We start from the raw sequence: 23,522 nt of genomic DNA, 5'->3' as shown, positions 1-23,522 counted from the left end.
ACGTCCCTTGCATACGGGAGGCTGCACCGGCCGCCAACGTCCGACGCGGCAGATAGCTGGGCATCTCGTCTCGGGGTTGGAGGTTCTAACCCAGTCCCGGAGTACAAGGAACCCCAAGGAGACGCAGCACCCTTTGCCACACCCCGAGGGGGAGAGTGATACGTCTCCACTGGGCCTTCGAACAAGAGAGCTCCCGCCCCCTCCATGTAATCCTCAGTTTCCATCAGAAATGGAGAAGAGGCAAGAGAATTCTCGCTCGGCTCCAGCAAAACACTAAAACCAGGCCGTTCACCCCTGCTGCTCGGCGTCTTACAACGAGAGCGAGCCGAGGCGAAGAGTCTGCGACGCAAATCCTATCGACCGACTGTCCTCTGGCGGGGGAACCAGGGCCGGAACCCGGCCACCTCACAGGAGATGGGGGCTCAACGACCCCTCGGCGAGGCACACTCTCCACCGGGAGCCACCCAGGCACACCTGGCTGCCACGACCGCGGAGCCAGAGACGCCCCACGACGCATGGAGGACGCTGCGATAGTGAAGCGCTGGTGGAGGGTAACGTTGTGAGCGTCTAGACCCTCCGACGGCGAAGACATTATCTCTTAGTTTTTTCGTAAATTTGCGAGAGAAAAAACAAAGATACAATGTCAACGTAGCTCCTTTCCAACAACTATTTCGGCACTAAACTTAAAGTGGTGTGTTACAGACACTTTTCGGTGGTGAAAATAGGGAAGGAGCTGATGGTGTGGCCACGACCCCGCTTATGTAGAGGAGCGGATGTGGGTGTGGCCAGGCGGATGGGTGTGTGCATGTGGAGAAAATGATTCATTATTAGACTGGATAAAGGGACAGTTACACTACGAGCAGAGCGTAAGCTATTACGATATAACAGCTCAGGTGTCTTGTTAATTAAGTGCCTAAAAAGGATGAAGAAGAATTCTTCCTCAGATAGTAGTATATCACGATGGCAAAACATTGTAGAAATCAAGTGACATATAAGAGGTTGGCATGGCATTTAGTCAATGGGGGGACTGTATCAACTATGGGTGCTTCCATAATGGCCTCCTAATCTACCTAACCATTATGTAATTTCATAACTATTTTGTTATTCTATTATGACCTATCCGAGTCTGGCATCTTTGTGTAGTCTGGCTTATTCGTGATAGATGAGGTAGACAACCAAAGGTTGCAACAAGCCTCCTGTAGTTGGAGGTCTGCTATGAAGTCGCATCATATTGGTTATGAAAAGAAGTGTGGCACGACGTAACATGAACGATAGGTTATGACTATAACCAAGTTCTGTCAATAGTGGTGACGCTCGGCATCACTCTAGCACTATCCCCGCATGTGCACGTGCACTGAATAAAATTCCACAATGTACCTTTAATCCCAGTATTCGTCTGACCACACCCCTCGTTAGCTTACCTTCATAAGCAGGTGTGTGGTCACCTGCTCTCCTCCTTCCCAAGCTTTCACCACAAGGTGAGATCAAGGGCTGCAGCGGCGTCGGATGCCGAGCGTCACCACTATTGACAGAACTTGGTTATAGTCATAACCTATCGTTCTGTTTCATAGTGGATCCGCTCGGCATCACTCTAGCACAAAGGGAGGCCGAGCGGAGCCACCGGCCGACAAATACACCCCGCTGAAAGCCCCCCACAACCATCAGAACAGGGAGGGCCGAGCCCCCCCGACCCCCCCTAATGGAGGGCACCCCCCCATTAGAGGTTTCCCGGGAGGGCGACGGACCTGACCGTGCGAAGAGGCACTCAAGCCACTCAACGCACAGGGTGAGCAGACCGTGGCCTGACCCCACGACTACACACACGCACAACCCGCATGCCACCCGGGAACGAACGGAGGGAACAACCTCGTTACTGCCCCCAGAAACACGGGGTCAAGGGCAAACCCAACCCCGTGGCAAGGCCGTAGCAGCGGAGCGCGAAGGAAGGCCCAGACCCACCAAAGGGACTGGACCCCCTGGAACGGGGGCCCGGAGAAGTCCATGATGCCAGCATCAAGACCCCACCAGGTGGGCACTTAGTGGCCCCGCCCCCCACATCGCCAGCGTATTCGGACAAAGGCCCCTCAGCCGAGCGGGCCCTGTCCCCCCAATAGTACACCGCCTGGCACACTGACCCTGCAGACATGCCCATGCGGCATGGCCGTAAGCACACAAAAAAGGTCAACCAACGGAAGCAGGCAGCGCACCGGGGAAAACCAGGCAACAGGCTGTTAACCCGAGCCTGGAGACTGCGGACGAGACAGGCGCCAGAGGGGACAGCTGAACACAGCCGCCCCGGCGGAAGGGGCGCATGCTGGTGTTGTTGCATGACCAAGCCTCCACATAAAAAAAACCCACCCAGAGGGGTTGAGGCAGAGAAGGCTGACACGATTAGGCAGACGTCATGAACGTGCAGGGGCACCCTCAACCGGTGAACCCGGGAGTTGACACTGCTCCAACACACCAGAGAACCAACCACCTAGTCGTTACCCTATGCGGTGGTTGGTCCCATAACCCCTCAGAAAAAAACTCCAAAACATACCTGCGGCACTACCGCAGTACCCGTGTTCCAGTTTCCAACAGGGTTATCCCGGGCCTACGGGTCAACGAAAACATTACTTCGGACCGGGCCCGGTGATACGGAGAGCACAGGGTCCCCCGAGGAGGTCAAAGACCACCCCAACAGGCCCCTCTTCGCCATGCGTAAGAGAAGAGCGCAAGAATGGAAAACCAGCCCCAACACCCCGTACTTGGTATTCCCAGGAGGTCACCCAACCAAGTACTAACCAAGACCAACCTGCGTGGCGGCCGAGATCCGACGAGATCGGGCGTGTACAGGTTGGCACGGCCGTAAGCCATTACGACAGTGTAGAACACAATGCACCCAACAAGGGTCCCATAGCGCTTAACCCTGTGACACCCGGACCGACCTAGCATTTTTCCCCCTGAAAAAAGCCCAAGTCCCTCAGGGTACCAGAACAGCAGATCTGCATCCCCGGTGGACAACGGGTTTAACTGATCCGGACCAGCGTGACCAGAACCAGTCCCGTGCCCTAACCACGCCGACATGCCAACTCCAGGAGAAGGGGCAGATATGCGTGTTGATCTTAAACATGAAAAGAAGACGCCACTCAGACGTTCGATGCGAACCGCGCCCGGCGGCCCACCCCCAGGGCGTGAGACCCTTCTACGTATGTTCAGATCCATTCCGTTATCATCCCCTGATATGAACGAGAACCCGTCGACAACCACACAGGTCGTCGGAAGAGGAAAAAACCCCCATCCCAATTGCTTTATAAAAACGCTGTTTTAACCCCAAGCAACCAAGGCGTGTCAGTTGCTTAATGTCCAGCAGAACATCCCGAGCTAGCACTATGTGTGCGTCGGGTATATCCACATCAATAATAGGCTATTTAGACCTTTTTATTGAATCCCCAAGGCGCCCAGGGGAACGACAAGAGGGGCGGGATGCAACCAACTCCAACCCTTTATAATAATAAAGAAGAAGCATCAACCGTATGAACCCAACTGCACAGCTGGGAGTAAAAAACTGTTTATATTTTTACATCCAGTCACTCCTTTAGTCAGAGAGTATAGACCGAACTTTCCCAGAAGCCTTCCCACATGAGTCGTAGTTATGAAAAAGACATGTCAACTGTGAGTCACGTGACCAACTGACTCAAGTTTACACATAAATCGAGCGTAGCAGACCCGTAAGCCCTACGCTCTAACTCGACACCTTAACACCACAACCTTACGTAAAGATCTTAACTCACGGAAGCCGTCGCCATAGCAACGTTGCTATGACGGGGGGAAACCCTGTACACGGCTCCTGTTTGTAATAGGAGTCGCGTCAGGACAACCCTCCCCACCCCCCCCCCCCCCTCCCTGCCAAGACGTTCGAACAGCTCGGCCCTGACTGGCTCAGCAGAATGAGAAAAAATCTCCTAAACCAACCAAGTGGAAAGGAGGGGTTTATTCGACACCCCCTCACAAAACCCTTTTTCCCTACACACAACAACAACTGTAGCATTTTGAAACCTTCGGTAGAATGCTAATGTATAGCGTAAGCTAATACAATGGCCGCTACCCACAAAATGTGAACAGGATTTATAACAAAACAAGTCGTGTGTGTGAATCCTACACCCGCTTTCTATGTCGTACATAGCAAACGCTGACAGAGAGTAACGGCCAGGCCGTGGAACGTGTGTGTACGAGTATTACTGCAACTAACACAACAGCGTTGTGGAACACATTTACTTTGTTTAAGCAATGGAAATACCACCAGTCAGGCTAATAGAACCTCCTACGACTGAGTGTATGCTTGCAGACCTTGCTTAATCTCGTAACACAACATGACTCATCTCTCAATGTAATAGTGCAGATTCACATTTACGCAACCCCATCATATGATTTGTTGAAGAAACACACAGTTTGTTTGGCCAATAATATAGTTCCCCTTATATCAGGGAACTTTTTATTTTCATGGCACAAAAACACAATCATGAGGGGCCGGGGAGGGTGTAGAGGAGAGGGGACACAGAGGGAAAAGTCACTTCAGCGGCGTCTGCTACCTCGCGCCGCTCGAGTTTTGCCACCCCGAGGAGCCCCGGAGGGACGGTAGGTAACTGTCTGCTGGTCTCGACGTTCCCTACCGTCTCCTCCGGTCGTGGATGGGCCGGCGGCAGCAGAAGCGCCGTCTCTCCTCCTGGCCTTCTTGGAGGGGCCAGCAGCGGCGGCGGAGGCAGTGGTAGGCACGGCGGAGGGAGTTCGACGTCGTGGAAGCCTTCTGACTCCACCGGCAAGGACGGGAGGCGGAAAATGGGGTTGGAGAACGGATCTCTCCTCTGCCATCTCTCTGCACGTTGAGGTCATCAGCTGCAGGGCCTTCCCGAATAATCCAGCATCGGAGAGGCTGGCCGTCAGAAGAGGGGTTCTCTTCTTCTCCGGCACTCGAGCCTGCTCCAGCCAAAGGTGGCGCTGGGTCAGGGTGGCCAGGGCGCGCGCCTTCCCCGAGGCTATGGCCTGCACCTGGGTAAGATGCAGGACAGCTCCTACCGCCTGGGTGATCTGATCGCATTTTACCTCGGTCAGATCCGCGCCGCCCGTCATTATCCCTGATACAAATCTAGCCAGGTGGGCGATGTTAGAAGCCGCAGCCAGCGATTGTGTACCAGCGATAAATGACTGGTCACCCCAATATGCCAATCGCCTAGCCGATCTTCCATGGAGAACCGGCTTGCATAATGGTTCCCACACCATATCCGGACAGAGGAGAGCGGCCATGGGCCTATCAAGCCGTGGCACGCCCTCTCTCATACCTTTGACCAACCCCGACACCCGCGTAACTGGTACGTAGGCGGGGGTAAGTCCCATGATGTGAGACACCGCCTGACCCTGACGAACATAGGCCCCCATTGAGGGGAAAAATGGGTAGACAACGTCCACCCCTCTCACCGGGCGACGCTGCCAGAGATGACCTATGAGATCATCGGGGGCAGGAGCAGGCAATGGCTGCGGCAGCGGCACGCCGTTTGCAGCGGCAGCTACCGCCATGAGCTCGGGAAACAAAGCCCGCAGTTCCCCCTGCTGACTTTCCTCCACCGAACCCGCATCCCTCACATGCAGCAGGCTTCGACCCATTGAGGAGCCACAGTCTGATGTGGCTGATAGCAGGGCATCCTGCTGAAGAGGCCGAGGTGGTTCCTCGACATCCTCGAACAAGGCGCCCCCAAGGAGACATTTCTCCCCCCTCCGGTGTTTCCTGGATAGGAGGGATACTCGCCTCCACAGGACCTTCAAACAAGAATCCGTCCGACTCTTGATATCCTCAGTTTCCATCGGACAAGCAGAGCCCGACGCATCCTCGCTGGTCTCCAGCAATTCCCCAAACCTAGGCCGTTCGCGCCTGCATGCCACCATCTTGCGACGTGAACGGGCAGACGCGAAAAGCTTGCGTCGCAAATCCTCCGGAACCAAAAGAACCGTCCGTTCTGGGCTGGGTCGGCAACCACGAAAGTGGCAGCAGCCCCGCACCAGAACGCACGACGGAGGCGGGAATGGAGAACCGCTGGTGAAGAGTGGGTCTACTCTCCGAAGTAGACATTATGACTTAGCTTTTTCCTTTGAACAGTTATGAGAGAAGAAAAAACTAAGCACAATGTAAACACGTCACAACTCTTTTCAACTAACAACACGTCAAGTGGGGATCTACCGAAGGCACTTCCTTGTGGTGAAAGCGAGAAGGAGGAGAGCAGGTGACCACACACCTGCTTATGAAGGTAAGCTAACGAGGGGTGTGGTCAGACGAATACTGGGATTAAAGGTACATTGTGGAATTTTATTCAGTGCGCGTGCACATGCGGGGATAGTGCTAGAGTGATGCCGAGCGGATCCACTATGAAACAGAACATGTCAATTAGGTTTAACCATCAGATCAACCGTTGACATAGCCTCTAGTTTTTAGAGGAAATTGATTCATTCAGAAAGATAGAAAACAGTAGTCAACCATACACACCCTCCATATGGCTGCACTGTTTCATGACTCACAAACCGCTAAACAGTAACATGTCACATCATCTCTTGGTCTAATTTTCATAAATTATGGACCTAGCTGGTTATTTTTTGCTGTGGTTTTGCCTCATAGCAAAATAATTGTCCAGTCCTCACTTCTGAATGAGAAGCATTGTTTGGCTAGGTAGTTTTGGGGATAATAGATTACTATGGGATTATGGTGAGGGTGGTGTTAGACTCTTGCACAAGCAGGGGGGGGGGGGGGGGGGGGGGCAGGTGAGTTTGGCTGTAATCTTCAGGGTCTGTTGCTGCTGCTGGGGCATGGTGAGTGTGGTTCAGACTGTATTAATTAATTAATAAGATTGCTATTGACACCAAAGCCAGCCATAACACCAAATTGGTTTATTCTGTGCAGGCCCAAATAGATTTCTCTGATTGGAAGCTATTATATTCTATTCCATTATATCCTATTCTATGTGGACATCTGTTGTTCAATGGGTAGCACTGTCAGGGTTGAGGATTCGATTCTCTAGGGGGATGTTAAAAATGTATTCACTCATGGTGCTGTAAGGTGCTTATTACGCATCCACAAAATGACATACAGTACATGCATACATACGATATCTATGTATGAACTGGATTTCTGTTCTTATTTACTCTACTCTACTCTACTCTACTCTACTCTACTCTACTCTACTCTATTACATTATATTATATTCTCTTTTTTTTTTGGATCCACTTTTTCTCCCATTTTTCTATATTTCCTCCCATCCCAATTTCGTATCATCCAATTCAACCCTCCCCTGTCACGGACGCTGTTTCTTGCCTCCCACAAGCCGGCTGCAATGTGGACTAAGTCATACATAGCACAAGTCCCCTCCGGTACTTGAGGTAACAGCAGTCGCATCTTTTCACCTGCGCAGCTCGATCTCTCAGTGGTGAGGAGTAACGCGTGGGAGGCTCACGCTGCCCCCGACACTTCCTGATTCTACTGCGCAGGCGCACCAACCAACCTGTAGGAGTCGCTGTCCACAACGCCCGATCCCCACCCATCAGTTTCCCACCCCCTAATACGGCCAATGTGTATTAGTACGAACGACCAGCTAAACTGAAAGCAATGTGGAGCGCTGGGCTCGAACAGGCGAGCCCAGCGTCTCCGCATTCGTGGCGAGCGCCTTGCCCACTACGCCACGTAGCCGCCCACATTATATTATATTCTCTATTCCCCATTGACCACATTCATACGACGGCCACCTTGGTGGGAACAGTGTGGAAAGGAATCCCAACCTGAGCAAAATGGCCACCATGTGAATATGACCAATTGGTTCAGTTGTATGTAATCTGCTCACAGGCCTAATGTTAGCACCTGCACTGGTTTAACTAAACGTATATATCTCTACCATATCTATGCCGTATAATATGGTACCCTGTTTCTATTGAGATAGCCTGTATGGTTTACTGTGTGTGTTTATTTAGAATGACAGGTATACAGTGGACGGGTCAGAGATGTCCGACACCCTGGCGGACCTGGTGGAGCGCTACAAACGCAAAGGCATCGAGGAGATCTCTGGGCACTGGGTGCACCTCAAACAGGTGAGCTGGGCTGGGTCTCACAGCCTCCACCAAGGTATGGATACATATGAAATATCAGACTGTGTAGAATACAGTCCCCAAGAAACAAACACAAAGAAAATGCTTAGATGTATAATGTCTACAGGTTTTATACCGTATATTCAAGCAGTTCTTTTTTTTTTTTTTTTTTACTTTGGCCATCCCGCCGGCTCTTTTTTGCGTTTATCGCATTTTTCTCTGGTCAAGAATGACCGACAGACAGAAACAGGTTGAATGGGGGTACAGATAGGGGGGGAAGACACTCTGACAAAAGGCACGGCTGCAGTCCGGGAATCGAACTCGCTAAACCCCAGATCCGTGACGAGCACGGTTGTCCCCGGCGCCGAAATAGCGCTTGAGGTACGCGGTGAGCTACTGGAGCTCCCCAAGCAAGCAGTTTTACTTGAACAGAAAAACATTTTTATACAAATCTTAGTCTCACATTTTGGAAGTAAATTATATTATTATAATTTATATATATTATATATTATGGTATTATGATATGTGTGGTATATGATATGAACAATATTATCACATCTACATATAAAAAAATATATTATATTAAGTAGCCTGCCTCAGTCAAAACAATGCACATGGTCATATTGGGGTTAAATAGGGTTTACTGTGCGTCTCTGGCCAACACTGGACACACACTACAGGCCATGGACCTTACAGAGGTACAGGTGTTTCGCCAGACATAGGAACAGACATAGGCTCTCATTAACAACTGAACTGTAGTCCCCTGGATGTCGGCCACACACCACTACATTTATCTAGTTACTATGACATATTTTACTAGTTACTTTGAAGAAAAGGATTTTGCATAGAAAACATGTAAACAAATGTATGAAGATTATATACTATATTTTAGATGAAGTCAACTTCAAGAGGACATAATCAGCAGCATAACTTGACCACATACCACTTTAGCATAACCTTTAATCAGAGCAGCATAACTGGACCACATAGCACTTTAACAGAACCTATAGAGGTCGATGGATTGAGGGTTGACATATTTCCATATGTCACATAATTAGCAGCATTTTAAATTGATCAAACTGTGAGGGCTGGAAAGGACTGCATGCTGCCCAACGAGGGGGCGTGCCGCTTTTCTGCTTCACGCACCTGAGAGGAGTTTGCAATCAGCTCGGATGAGAGTACAAGTATTGCAGACTCCCTTCCACTCCTTGCGGGGACAGTGCCTCCACTCCACTGGACGAGGGAGAGAGAGAGAGAGAGAGAGGTCGCTTGCGGAACTCAGGCTCGGCGAACTGAAGTGAAACGCGGCTTGATGCCAGGGACAGTATGGCTTGTTCATGTGGGAGGTTTGATTTCGAGAGGTGCGCCAAGTGGCGGCGTCTGCCTCCGTCGGAACTGTGCAGCGAAGACATGTGTGAGGGTAGTAGTCGGTGGTGGGAGGCGACCGGTGTGGTTGTGAGGGATCGGGAACAGCGAAAACCTCGCAATTGGTGGCCCTGGCCTGTGGACGGCTGCCCAGGGTATTGGGAGGATCATGATGGTAGTAAATGGAGTGAGTTGGGCGAGGTCGACAGCGATAGGGATGAGAAGGGTCATGACGGAGGGAAGGGGACGGGTGGTGGCAGTATGGAGTGTAGTGGGGAGGAGAGTGGGGGAGAAGGGTGGACGAAGGTGGAGAAGAAGAGTAGGGTAAGTGAGGGGAAGGGGAGTAAGAGGAAGAAAGAGAGGGGAGATAGCTTGAGTGGGTCAGAGGATGAGGGTGGAGGAAAGGGTTTTGGAGGGTTGAATGTAGTGGTGCGTTTTGAGGGAGGAAATGGAGTTGGGGATATAGAGCCGAACCAGCTGTCGAAGCTCATTAAAGCGCAGTTAGGTGAGGTAAGGTACGGGAAGGTGTTGGGGGATGGGAACTTGTTTATAGCGTGTGTAAGTGTAGTGCAGGTAGAGAGGGCAAGGGAAATGAAGAGCATTGGGAAAGTGGAGGTCTGTGAAGTAGGGATAGTAGGGGAGAAAAGGGATAGTGGGTGCAAGGGGGTGATTGGGGGAATTCCAATTAGGGTTAGTATGGATCAGCTGTTAGGGGATTTGAGGAGTGACGAACGCAATGGGAAAGTTAAGAGTGTAGAGAGGATGAAGAGAGGGGCAGAGAAGGAGGAGACAGGGACCATAGTTATTCAGTTTGAGGGTGAGGTTAGTCCGAGAGTGGTGTTTTTAGGGTATTTGGCATATAGGGTTAGGGAGTTTGTGCCAAATCCGTTGAGGTGTTATAGGTGCCAGGAGTTTGGACATGTAGCTAAGTGGTGTAGGAAGGGACAGAGATGTGGTAGGTGTAGTGGGGAGCATAAGTATGGGGAGTGTGAGCTGGGAGTGGAGCCAAAGTGTTGTAGTTGTGGTGGGAAGCATAGTGTAGCGTATTGGGGTTGTGAGGCGATGAAGGTAGAGGTAATGGTCCAGCAGGTGCGAAGGGAAGGTAGAATTTCATATGCGGAGGCAGCTAGGAAGGTAGGACAGGGACAGCAAGACAAGGGACAGGGGATTAGGGAAGGGCAGTTGGCAGTAAGGATAGTGCAGGGGGATCAGGGAAAGCAAGATAGGGGGCAGGGGTTTAGGATGGGGCATCGGGTGGTAGAGGAAGTTCAGGCGAAGAAAGAGAGGGTGTTTAGGGAGAAGTTAGGTATGGTGGCCTTTGTGGCAGGAGTAGTGAACACGACAGCGACGATTAGTAGTAGGACAGAGAGGACTAGGTTGATAGTTTTAGCAGCAGTGGGACACTTGGGTATGGAGGGGTTGACAGTGGAGGATGTTTTGACGGAGTTGAACAGGGTGGCTGGTCAGGTAGCGTTAGGGAAGGGGGGTGTGAGTGAGCGAGTAGGACAGAGTCAGGCCACGGGGGGCGAAGCATGTGTCACAGAGGGGGAGTCAGTCAGGCGGAAGCAGTGTTAGCTGCGCGTCATTGGACAATGTGGGGGAGGGAGGATTCCAGTAGATGGCGGTAGAGTAGAAGGGGAGGAGAACTTGTGAGCAGATAAATCTGTTAGGCAGCAATACGCCGGAAGGTGTCCAGTCTGCCGGAAAGTACACGAAGAAGAAGAAGACACTCCTTGCGGGGTCATCTTGTTACCACCATCTACTGCCCCGTCTCCGGCGTGAGACGTCGTGCGACTCGTGCCACCTACATCCTACCACCTACTGCCGCGTCCCCTGTGTGAGATGTCGGCGGCGTCCTCCCGCTCCTGTGGAGATTCCCTGTGCCGTATACTCCCGTGTCTCCTGTGTGAGACGTTGCATCGCTCCCCACCATCCCATGGATGTTTTCCCTGGGCGCTCGCTCTCTTTCCTGGGATCCGTGTTTTTGAATTGCCCGTTCGGCAGTTGCCCCCTGGTGAGTCCTTCACTGATGGCACTCCGAACCGTGACATTATTACGTTGACTGCTTTTGCCTTGAGAGGACTCGTTTTTCTTCACGTCAATTTTTTCCTTAAAGGAACAGTGCTGCATTTTTTGTTGTTCGTGATTCCTGGGCCCTCATTTATCAATTTTTCTTAGAAAGTATTCTATTTTCATACGTAAGCACAGAATTTAGAATGTGTGCACGCACAAAGAAAACGGGATTTATCAACCGTGCATACACAGGTCCTACGCTCCTCCGTGTTGATAAATACCTCTTTGTTCTACCGTCAATGCTCGTGTCATATCACCCACACGATATATGCCCTGTGTCCAGAGCATGTATGCTTTTCATTCATTTAAGACACATTATTGCAAGGGTTTTGTAATACACATACACCCTGGTCTCATTGCAATGCGTTTTTTATTCTTTCTTATACAGTAGGAAGGGAGAAGAACACTATATCGTGGGTGTTCATATGACTTGTATTCGGCTTACAGCTTCGAAATTCCACTTGTTTCGTTTAACGTAAAGCCTTTTAAATATAATCAAAACGTTTCTGCGGTCTGTGCGCAAAATAATAACAAGCACAGTCAGTCAGTACACCCCCGTATATTCCGATAACGCTATATAAACCATGCTGCATTCATTCTGAGAGAAAATACCTATTATTCCAAATGCTATTTATAGGGTTTGACCATAATTACACTACTGTTACAATGAACTATAATGAATTACGGTTCATACAGAACATGCCAGTGTTGAAACGAATGCACAGAAGCTTATTTCCTTGTTGTAATAATATATTCTACCAACGGGCGTCAGCTACGCATGGTCCGACCTGTGCTTAAATATACGCACAAAGTCAAGCACAAGTTCAAATTGATAAATCCCACACTTTGCTTAGAAATGATCGTACGCACGGGTTACGCACATATCTTGCGTACGCCACGTTGATAAATGAGGGCCCTGGACTCTAGTGAGATTTACCCTTAAAGGAACAGTGTTGCCTTTTTTCTGTTTAATAAATACGCCCTTGGTTTTGGCTAACTCTGAATACCTGTCTGTGTCGTGCAATTGGGGTCGCATTACAAACCATAACGCAAACGACAACAAAAAAACACCCTTTGTTCATCTGTGACCCACCAACATGTCTTCTACTAGCAGCAAGTTAGCTTTCACTAATTAGTTAGCTGCTACCTTTTGCTTCCTAGCTATTATAGCTATGTAGGCCTATTTCTTTTTCTATAATAAGGCAGCCCACTTTAATTTTAATAAAAAAAAATTTAATCTTTTTCCCCCTCTTTTCTCCCATCGCAATGTTAGTCATTATGCCAATTCCCAATCCCCTTCCTGGTCGCTGCGCACCTACCCCCTACAGTCAGTCTGGGAGAGTGGAGGCTATCACATGCTTCCTCCGACACATGTACACATGTGCCAATCAACCGCTTCTTTTCACCTAGCAGCGCGGACTCTCACTGAGAGGGTGTAACGTGTGGAAGGATCACACTATCCCCCCCTTAGATCCTTTCCTCGCTGAGCAGGCGCCCCGACCGAACTGTAGGAGTTGCTGTTTACAATGACCAGGACCCACCCACCGGCTTTCCCACCCTCTAACACTGCCAATTGTGTTAGTACGACAGCCGGCCAAGCCGGAAGCAACGCCGAGAACTGGGCTCGATACCAGTATATCCTGCGTTGGTGGCGAGCGCCTTGCCCACTGCGCCACCCAGCCGCCTAGCCCACTTTAATTTGAAACAATCCAGCTGTCAACAATGCTGCCTTGGGGCGCCCTCGTGGCACATACCATAGTGCCTCGCGCACCTACGCGGCTGACCCGGGTTCAATCCCAGCTCCTGTTGTTATTTGTCGCATGTCCTCCCCACCTCTCCTCCCGTTCGCCCTCTCCTCTGTCGGTCCTGCGTGGCCAATAAAAGCTGTAAAAATGCTAAAAAATTATAATAAAGTAGAGTACACAAGATGTTTGGCGTACAAGTGGTTAAAGCTATTTAATAATTGGCTCCGGTTAAAGTGGGTTAAAGTTGTGAGGACATCGTTGCTAGGCAACTGGGCAATGTGTCTTGAAGCTAACGGCTAACTAAATGCAAGTTGAGACCATTATGAATATAAACATTTTCCTCAGATATATTATTAATTTAATAAGAGACTAGAATTACAATAATTCTTTTTTTGATCCACTTTTTCTCTTTTTCTATTTTTCTCCCATCCCAATTACCCGCTGTGCCAATTCTCCCCTCCCCGGTCTATAACGTTGCTCGCATATGCCCCCCACTGGCCGGTTGTAGGGAGGATAGAAGCCTTGCATCACGTGTCCCCTCCGATACACGAGGTGGCAGCCTGTCACATCTTTTCACCTGCCAGCGCGGACTCTCATTGGCGAGGTGTAACGTGTGGGAGTCTCACACTACCCCTGCCATTCCCTGTCTCTGCTGTGCAGGCGTCCCCCAACCGACCTGTAGGAGTCGCTGTCCACAACGTCCAGATTACCACCCATCGACTTCCACCCGCTGACTCTGCCAATTGAGTTAGTATGACGACTGGCCCAATCCGGAGGCAACGCCGACAGCCGGAGTCGAACCCGGTGTCTCTTGCGTTGGTGACGAGCGCAATGTCCGCTGCGCCACCCAGCCGTCAGAATTACAATAATTCCACTGCAAAACAATCTTCCATTTTTTCTTTTTTAAATACACCACACCACAACTTGTGAACTTGGAGCTTTCAGAAAATGTCCACTTACTAAGTCATGAACACCACAACAGTGGGTCATTCATATGGACTATTTTTGTGAACACAGTAAACACCAGAGAAGGCACCAAAAGACAATGCAATCTTGCGTCTATACTGTAGGTCTTATTTATTCTGTAATTAGGAGTAGATAAATGTATTCAAATCATCCAGTGGCACAGAGAAGAGGTCACTGAACTTTTATAATATGATTTACCAAATTGCATTCCGTCTCTCCTCCTGTCTCTCTTGCACACTGCATTCATCTCATTCGTTCTCTTTCCCTCCTTCTCTCTGCAGCCCTATTTCACCACCAGAGTGAATGCAGCAGACATCGACAGCAGGGTGAAGCTGCTGGATCAGATAGCCCAGGCTGAGCAGGAGGCAGAGGGGAACATGAACACCAAGGCAGGCTTCTGGGAGGAGTTTGATGTAAGCTTGGAGAGGGACTTTAGTGTGTGTGTGTGTGTGTGTGTGTGTGTGTGTGTGTGTGTGTGTGTGTGTGTGTGTGTGTGTGTGTGTGTGTGTGTGTGTGTGTGTGTGTGTGTGTGTGTGTGTGTGTGTGTGTGTGTGTGTGTGTGTGTGTGTGTGTGTGTGTGTGTGTGTGTGTGTGTGTGTGTGTGTGTGTGTGTGGTATTATAAGTTCTGTGTGAATACCACCGCTACGTTCATATCAAACAGAGAGAAAGGGGAGAGTATGGGAGTTGTTTATAAGACTTGTATTCGTGAGGAACCCGAGTGTCCATCGAGTTTTACATCTCAACAAAGAATGGATGAGATGTAGGCCTATGAGATGTACCAGTTGAACTACAGTAGTCACTTGAGGCAGTACACCACCATCCTGTGGTAGAAAACAGTACTACATAATATTTCTCTCTCTTGCTCTCGCTCTCTCTCTCCCATTCATCCCTTTTTCTCTTTCCTGTCCTGCCGCTCTCTCTCCTTCTCTCCCTTCCTCCTTTTCCAGGCCCTTCAAAAGTTGGAGGCGAAGGTGAAGAAGAGCAGAGAGGAAGGCCAGAGGCCAGAGAACAAGAGCAAAAACCGATACAAGAACATCCTTCCCTGTGAGACTTGAGACTTTTTTAATGTATCAAAAGTAACTAAGTCACTTGAGCATGAGTGTAATGTATATACAGTAGTGGTTCTACCAGCTGGTGTGCTGAGTCAGTTCAGGTGTATCTCAGGATTTTGTTTGTATTTGATCATTTGACTAGATATTATTCACGGAGGTAGCAACCGTCTTTGATTAAGGATAGAGTTTACTGAGAGAATGACGTGTTACAACATGGAGAGACCTAGCTTACAGCAATGACCCTTAGCCTTGATCTCTAAATAATGGTGAGCTAACAAAGTATTTATAGAGGAGAGTAGACAAAACAAAGTACTATGAGAAGGCTTTGTGTGCATTAGGGCTGACCTCGAATAGTCGATCGAAAGGAGCCATAGTCACCGGCCAATCTCTTTTTTTGGATCGTTCCATTTGGGCTGTGGGGGGAGCTTAATGTCTGATTTAACTTCGGCGGGGGGTTCAGAAAGAGAGAAGTGTGTTGGTACATTTCTATAAACGGCCCCTCATACATTTCCCTGTCAGTATGTAAAGAAAGTCAATGTCAAACTAAAACTATTCTAAACAATGAGGGCACATTTAATTCCTGATGAATCACTGAAACAGATGTCACATCTCCAGTGAGGTTAAGGTAAGGGTTAAGTTCAGGTCATCGTTAGGTTTACAAACAGACGTTTGTCATAATGGGAGATATACCATCAAGTCTTCACTGTATTAGAGCCTTACTGACAGATTATTGGCCTCATGAATCTCACATTTACCAACCTAGCGAGAAATGTCCTTTTTCCCATATTTACAGTAAGCTGAAACCGAATGGGTTAGTAAGCGACTAGTGCTTCAGCTGCTTCTGTGATCTGTGTTTTTTAAAAGAAGACACTGAGAAGCAGAAGGTTCAGTTATCAATCCAGAGGAGTCTGGGGGGGTGGGGGGCAGTGGTGCAGTCGTGGTCACACGCGGTTACACGCCGTGTTACCAGATCACTGAGGCAGAAGTACGCGCGATCGCGCACGGATGTGTACTCGCGTGTACGCGCACACAAAAATGCGCTGTATCCATTTGTTGTGACTAAGTACCCGGCCACCGTTTTACATAACAAAAAGCGCAGGTAGACTAAGTGTCTGGGTGTTGGCTATCTGAATGCATCTCCCCCTTCATTCTGTGTGACACAGGCAGTGGAGGTGAATACTAATGTGGCTCGGATATATTGAATCAAGCGTCTGTGCTGCGCGCCAGCTTTCCACGCGCACATTCACACAAATAGAGAGCAAGAAGAGCTTGTATGATAGAAAGATTGCACTTGCGTATATGCGCTTGTGTGTGTGTGTGTGTGTGCGTGCGTGTGTGTATAAATCAGTTCTGTGCGCATGCACGTACCCGCGCGTGCGCATGCACGTGGCGTGGCGTGTTACCAGTTCCCATATTACGACTGCACCACTGGTGGGGGGGTCAGTGGAAAGGGACCCATGCCTGGAACTGCGCCCTGTTGAAGGGTCAAAGTGGCACAAACACACTATCTCTTCCTCTCTCTGTCTCTCTTGCTAACACACACACACTTGAATACTTTATTTGGTTCCACAAATTATATTACATAAACAGGGAATCAAATATATCGGGGCCAAGCAGCACTGAAGCACTTAAGGGACACATAGCACCTCCTTCTCCACACGTCTAAGCTGCCAATAATAGCTGAGACAGAGCAATATTTGGCCATTTGTTTGGCCTTTCTCTTTGACATTGCAGCAATTCTCAGACCACTCATGGTGCATTTATATACATGGCCAAGACTTCCCCTTAATTTGCTGATATCAATCCCTGTCTCCTGAGCCGTTCAGCCATTGTGTAGTGTGATGTGTGCCTGGTGCCAGTGTATGGCAGCCATTGAGCCTGCGTAGCCCACGGTTGGGTGCTACCAGTGGTGGTGAAGGAGGCAATTTCCACCCTACATTGTAAAGCGCTTTGAGTGTCTAGAAAAGCACTATATAAATGCAAGTAATTATTATTATTATTACCCATTCTTCAATCTGTTAATACATTTTTCAATCAATCAATCAATCAATCAATCAATCAATCAATCAATCAATCAATCAATCAATCACACACAGCCTTATCATGGTCCACCTATTGTATCTACTATCATGTATAAATACTTTGTTAGCTCACCATTCTTTAGAGATCTAGGCTAAGGGCCGCATTGCTGTAAGCTCGGTCATTCTGTCCGTAAACTCTATCCTTAATCAAAGACTCTATTGTCCGCCTCTGTGTATAATATCCAGTCAGATTATTCCACAGAAACATACGCGGCCTGTGTGCCCAGGACGGGCCCTGCTCCACCCACATGAACCTCATGCCAAATGATCTTGTTCTCTCCCTCCCGTCTCTTCTTCACCGTCCCACCACCAGTCAACGACACCAGGGTCATCCTGCAGAACGGAGATCCCAATGTGGTCGGTTCAGATTATATCAACGGCAACTATGTGAGAGTAAGTGTCAAATGCTATTGTCAAGTTTTAGATGACCCTAAAAAACAACAACTAATAAGCAATTTTTTGTTCATTCATTCATTCATTCATTCATTCATTCATTCATTCATTCATTAGGTAATTCATTCATTAATTCATTCATCATGAATTGCTCTCTGTAGAACACCTTGTGGGAGCAAGGCGATAGCAAGATCTACATCGCCACCCAGGGATGCCTCGCAACGACCGTCAATGATTTCTGGCAGATGGCGTGGCAGGAAAGGACACGGGTGATCGTCATGACAACAAGGGAGGTCGAGAAGGGGCGGGTCAGTGTCCCACTTTGCACTTTTTCCCCCTTCCAAATGCCGCATAAATGTGACCATATCGGTAATTTTATATCATATTTTGTACTTGTATCTGTATTTTCACTGTTACATTAATTTCTCCATATCTGTGTACAGAATAAATGTGTGCCATACTGGCCAGAGGCTCACGGCTCCAAAGAAGTGGGCCCTTACGTGGTGACCTGTGTCTCGGAGCAAGATGCTGTCGACTACAAGATCAGAATCCTGGAGATCGCTCCTCTGGACCAGGTAGCCTTCAAAACATCAACATCCAGTCTTTTTGCTCTTTTGTCTCCTCTGTGCATGTTGCTGTCTATGGCTGTGTCTTGTAAATTGGGTGTGGTCAACAATGTAACTGATGTGGTTTATGAATGGCATTGTATTAACGCGCTTTGTTCTTGGTGTTTTCTAACTTTATCCTAGTCGAATAACACACGGACCATCTGGCACTATCAGTACTTCAGCTGGCCCGACCACGGTGTTCCCCAGGAGCCAGGAGGGGTTCTTAGCTTCCTCACCCAGGTCAACTGCAAACAGGAACAGTTCTCTGATGCTGGACCCATGATCATCCACTGCAGGTATTGGACAGCTTCTTTAGCCAATAGGCTTTAGGGGAGCAGCTGGGAGGGAACTGGAAACCCAGAAGCAGACTAAAAATTGTGTGATGATGTCATTGAGCATTACAAAGACAAAGATAATGTCAGTGTTCTGTAAAAACGTTGTGTCTCCAATAATCCCATGTTTCTTCACTGTACACGAAGAAGAACATTATTTCACGACCTTTTGACCAAGCCGTTTGAAATACACTCTAAAATGTAAGTGTCAATGAAAAACGAACATGTTTCACTCAGTTCCTGAAGAGTGGACCTTTTGGATATAATGGTTTTCTCATAATGGGTTTGCCAGATGGAAAGCTGTCTCAAATGGATTGGTCACACTGTGCATCAGGGAGATAATAAATCTAGACTAATGCCTGATGGTAGGAAGACATGGTATTCAGTCTATAGCTCAGTTGATGAGTTGTTGCTATTATAACGGTCACAGTGATTATACTGATGATGATGATGATGATGATGATGATGATGATGATGATGATGATGATGATGATGACGACGACGACGACGACGATGATGATGATGATTATCCTGATGATGATGATTATTATTTACATATTAATGTTTTTTAACTGAGCACAGGTTACATTATGTTCACTTTGACAATAAGAATGTGGGGTTTAGGGCGGCTAGGTGGTGTAGTGGGCAAGGCGCTCGCCACCAATGCAGGAGACGCTGGGTTCGACCCCAGCTCTCCGCATTGCTATCAGCTTGGCTGGTCGTTTATACTAACACAATTGGCAGTGTTAGGGGGTGGGAAGCTGATGGGTGGGGATCGGACGTTGTGGACAGTGCCTCCTACAGGTCGGTTGGTGCGCCTGCGCAGCAGAATCAGGAAGTGACGGGGGCGGCATGAGCCTCCCACGCAGACCCCCGCCGCTGAGAGATCGCGCTGTGCAGGTGAAAAGATGCGACGGCTGCTTCCTCATGTACCGGAGGAGACACGTGATGCAAGGCTTGGTCCACATTGCAGCCGGCTTGTGGGAGGCATGGCCTAACAGCGTTCGAGACAGGGGAGGGTAGAATTGGACGATACGAAAAAAAATTGGGATGGGAGAAAAAATTGAAAATGGGAGAAAAAGTAGATAAAAAAAAAGAATGTGGGGTTTAAGATTAAGATTATATTATTTTGTGGATTAAGATTAAAGGTTTTTAAATCAACTGACTATTTATCCAATAGGAATTTCCCCCCTTGTGATGTCAAGATTAGATAAGCTAGTTGGGTTGTAGGTTGTTGGTCAAGTGATATGTTGTCCTTATGTTATATGTGTTCTGGATTGTACACCACTGATGAGGCAGCAGACACAGCGCTAGCAGTTTCCTCTTTAACGCCTTGACCAGCTCCTGTCTTCTACGCTAAAGACACCAACACGGTTTCCAGTACATGTCTGAAGCGGTTGCCCCTTGACCCTTGACAGGACACCGTCAGGCGTCAGTGTGATAGTGTGAAACTTCACCACTATATTCATGATCACTTCACATGTCAGATCAACTTCCAAACACAACAACAACAACAACACCATTGATTATCTTTCAGTTTTGTTCATTGCGTTCAGCTGGAGTTGCTGTGGCCTGCATTGTGTTTGACTGATGATGGCATGATGTGTTGACCTTGTCTCACTGTGTGTCTGTCCAGTGCTGGGATCGGTCGGACCGGCACCTTCGTGGTGATTGACATGATCCTGGAGACCATTAACACTAAAGGTAACAAGACAGACTGTTAACCCTTTCACTACCACACTACCAAAGGGTTAACCCTTTCACTACCACACTACCAAAGGGTTAACCCTTTCACTGCGACAATACAGAAAGTTAACACTTTCACTGCGACAATACAGAAGGTTAACCCTTTCACTACCACACTACCAAAGGGTTAACCCGTTCACTACCACACTAACAAAGGGTTAACCCTTTCACTACCACACTACCAAAGGGTTAACCCTTTCTCACTGCGACAATACAGAATGTTAACCCTTTCACTGCGACAATACAGAATGTTAACCCTTTCACTTCCACACGACAAAGGGTTAACCCTTTCACTACCACACCACCAAATGGTTAACCCTTTCACTACCACACTACAGAAGGTTAACCTTTCACTACCACACTACCAAAGCCAAAGGGTTAACCCTTTCACGGCGACAATACACCCCTTTCACTGCCACACGACAAAGGGTTAACGTACGGTTATGTATATAACCATAGTTATATGAACATAGTGACGCTCAGCGCCATATTGCACATATCTCACTTCAGTACTTGTGCACTGAATAAAAACTCACAATGTACCTTTACATACCAACATCCGTCTGGCCACACCCCCATCCGCTACCTATATAAGCAGGGGTGTGGCCATGCACTCACCTCCTTCTTAATCTTTCACCACAAGGTAAGATCAAGGGCCGCAGTGGCGTCTTGGCGCTGAGCGTCACTATGTTCATATAACTATGGTTATATACATAACCGTACGTTATATTATCACATAGCTCTGCTCAGCGCCATATTGCACCACAGGAGCTGAGCAGAGCTTAAGCTCGACAAATGTACCCCACTGAGGCCCCCCACAACCATCAGAACCGGGGAGGACCCGAGCCCCCCCGACCCTCCCGCGTGTATACTTTCCGCAACGGAGTTCGGTTTCCGGGTTCCTCTGATTGGCCGCGACCCCCACGTGACCCGCCCCCCTTATCGCTGCCGCTCGCCGCTGTGTTGCAGCGCAGAGCGCTCGCTTCCTGAGTCGCGAAACGTGCCACTCTGCTGTCAAGAAACGCGCTGTTGGTAACTCATCTTAATGTGCTGCTTATGCAGTTATCAGCTGTTCAAGAAACGCAGTCATCTTAATATGCTGCTTATGCACCACATCAAAACATGTAAAATATTTAAACAACCATTAAGCAGTGTTGGGCGCGTTACTCAGGAAGTATAGGAGTTGTGGAAAGCAGGATGAGAGAGCGTAGATTTCAGTGTGTATCATTTAATCCTTTATCATTTAACATTTGAAAGGCATACATTGTTGTCATACAGAAGTACAGAATACTTTTATACAAAATGCTTCTTACTGTTACGCTCCAGAGACTGTGCTAGACAAGATAAGTATGAAATAAAATAGTATAGCATGTAAAATATAAGTAAAAATAGAGGTCACAGTGTTCAGTATAGACATATGTACAATGTTCGATGCAGAATAGAAGTAACTGAGTTACCATACAATATACAATATACTATGCAATGTACTAATATACAATACTATATAGTGCAAAGCAGAAATGGGATGAGGTACAATTTAGGTACAATTTACAGTAAGGTGTACGAGTTGTAGTGCAAATCCTTTACCAATAAATATAAAGTGTGTTTAGGTGATCTAAAGTGTGGAGAGTGGGTGCTGCAGTGTGTTGTTTGTTTCATTCTGATTTAATTACTGGACTGTCATTATTGTTATTATTATTTCTGTTATTGTCCTGTAATTCATCGTTGATTATTACTGTTACTGTATTGTTTATCTTGTTTCATGTAAAAAAAGGGAAAATAAAAAACATTTGTTAAAAAAAAACATGCTCAACCTCTACTGTCTTTAACTATGAATGAACACAACACTAACTTACACAGACCGTGACGCCAACCTCTACTGTCTTTAACTATGAATGAACACAACACTAACTTACACAGACCGTGACGCCAACCTCTACTGTCTTTAACTATGAATGAACACAACACTAACTTACACAGACCGTGACGCCAACCTCTACTGTCTTTAACTATGAATGAACACAACACTAACTTACACAGACCGTAACGCCAACCTCTACTGTCTTTAACTATGAATGAACACAACACTAACTTACACTGACCGTGACGCCAACCTCTACTGTCTTTAACTATGAATGAACACAACACTAACTTACACTGACGCCAACCTCTACTGTCTTTAACTATGAATGAACACAACACTAACTTACACTGACGCCAACCTCTACTGTCTTTAACTAGATGACTGCACAAGAGCATGCGATGTGAAAAGCGACAATATTATTAAACAGCAGCGAGCAAAGCGTAAGTCTCAGGAAGCGAGCGTCAAATTGAAAGCGAAAGTCAAGTCCATGGCCGCTCGCTCTGCCGCGTGCGGCAGCGGTGGATAGGGGGGCGGGTCACGTGGGGGTCGCGGCCAATCAGAGGAACCCGGAAACCGAACTCTGTTGCGGAAAGTATACACGCGACCCTCCCTATTGGAGGACGGGAGGGAGACGGATCCGACCGTGCGAAGAGGAACTCGAGCAACTTAACGCACAGGGTGAGCAGACCGTGGGGCGTACCCACGACTACGCACACGCACAACCCGCATGCCACCAGGGAACGAACGGAAGGAACAAACCTTGTTACCACCCCCAAAATCACGGGGTCAAGAGCAAAGCTCAACCTCGTGGCAAGGCCGTAGCAGCGGAGCGCGAAGGAGGACCCAGACCCAGAAGGGACTGGATCCCCCCGGAAAAAGGGGGCCTGGAGAGGCCAATGACGCTACAGCATCGAGACCTCACCAGGCGGTCACTAGTGACACCGCCCCCCACATCGCCAACGTATTCGGACAGGGCCCATCCAAGAGCAGGCCCTTCCCCCCACTAGCACGCCGCCTGGCTCACTGACCCTGGTATACTCAGGCAGTCAGCATGGCTGTAACTCGAAGCACTCAAGAGGCTACACTACAGCGGGAGCAGGCAGCGCACCGGGGAGACGACCTCCAGAAGAGGCCGATCCCTCAATCCAGGCAGCAGGCACTTGACCCGAGCCTGGAGCACTGCGGACGAGACA

At 48.4% G+C, this 23,522-nt stretch overlaps 1 protein-coding gene across 8 annotated transcripts in view; it reads left to right on the top strand.

Annotated features, from left to right (window-relative positions):
- Positions 1-23,522, top strand: part of ptpn6 (protein tyrosine phosphatase non-receptor type 6) — a 65,865-nt gene that overhangs the window by 32,586 nt on the left and 9,757 nt on the right. For all 8 annotated transcript variants that reach the window (XM_084336806.1, XM_084336808.1, XM_084336801.1 and 5 more), the window contains 8 exons: positions 7,990-8,106; positions 14,534-14,665; positions 15,201-15,297; positions 17,700-17,779; positions 17,941-18,087; positions 18,223-18,354; positions 18,529-18,683; positions 20,356-20,423. In XM_084336806.1, the coding sequence (XP_084192932.1) occupies positions 7,990-8,106; positions 14,534-14,665; positions 15,201-15,297; positions 17,700-17,779; positions 17,941-18,087; positions 18,223-18,354; positions 18,529-18,683; positions 20,356-20,423 (928 nt within the window). The remainder of the gene's footprint in view (positions 1-7,989; positions 8,107-14,533; positions 14,666-15,200; positions 15,298-17,699; positions 17,780-17,940; positions 18,088-18,222; positions 18,355-18,528; positions 18,684-20,355; positions 20,424-23,522) is intronic.

The sequence above is a fragment of the Notolepis coatsorum genome (assembly GCF_963971535.1).
Source record: "Notolepis coatsorum genome assembly, chromosome: 19".
Taxonomy (NCBI): Eukaryota; Metazoa; Chordata; class Actinopteri; order Aulopiformes; family Paralepididae; genus Notolepis; species Notolepis coatsorum.
This window is presented reverse-complemented; position numbering and strand designations above follow the sequence as displayed.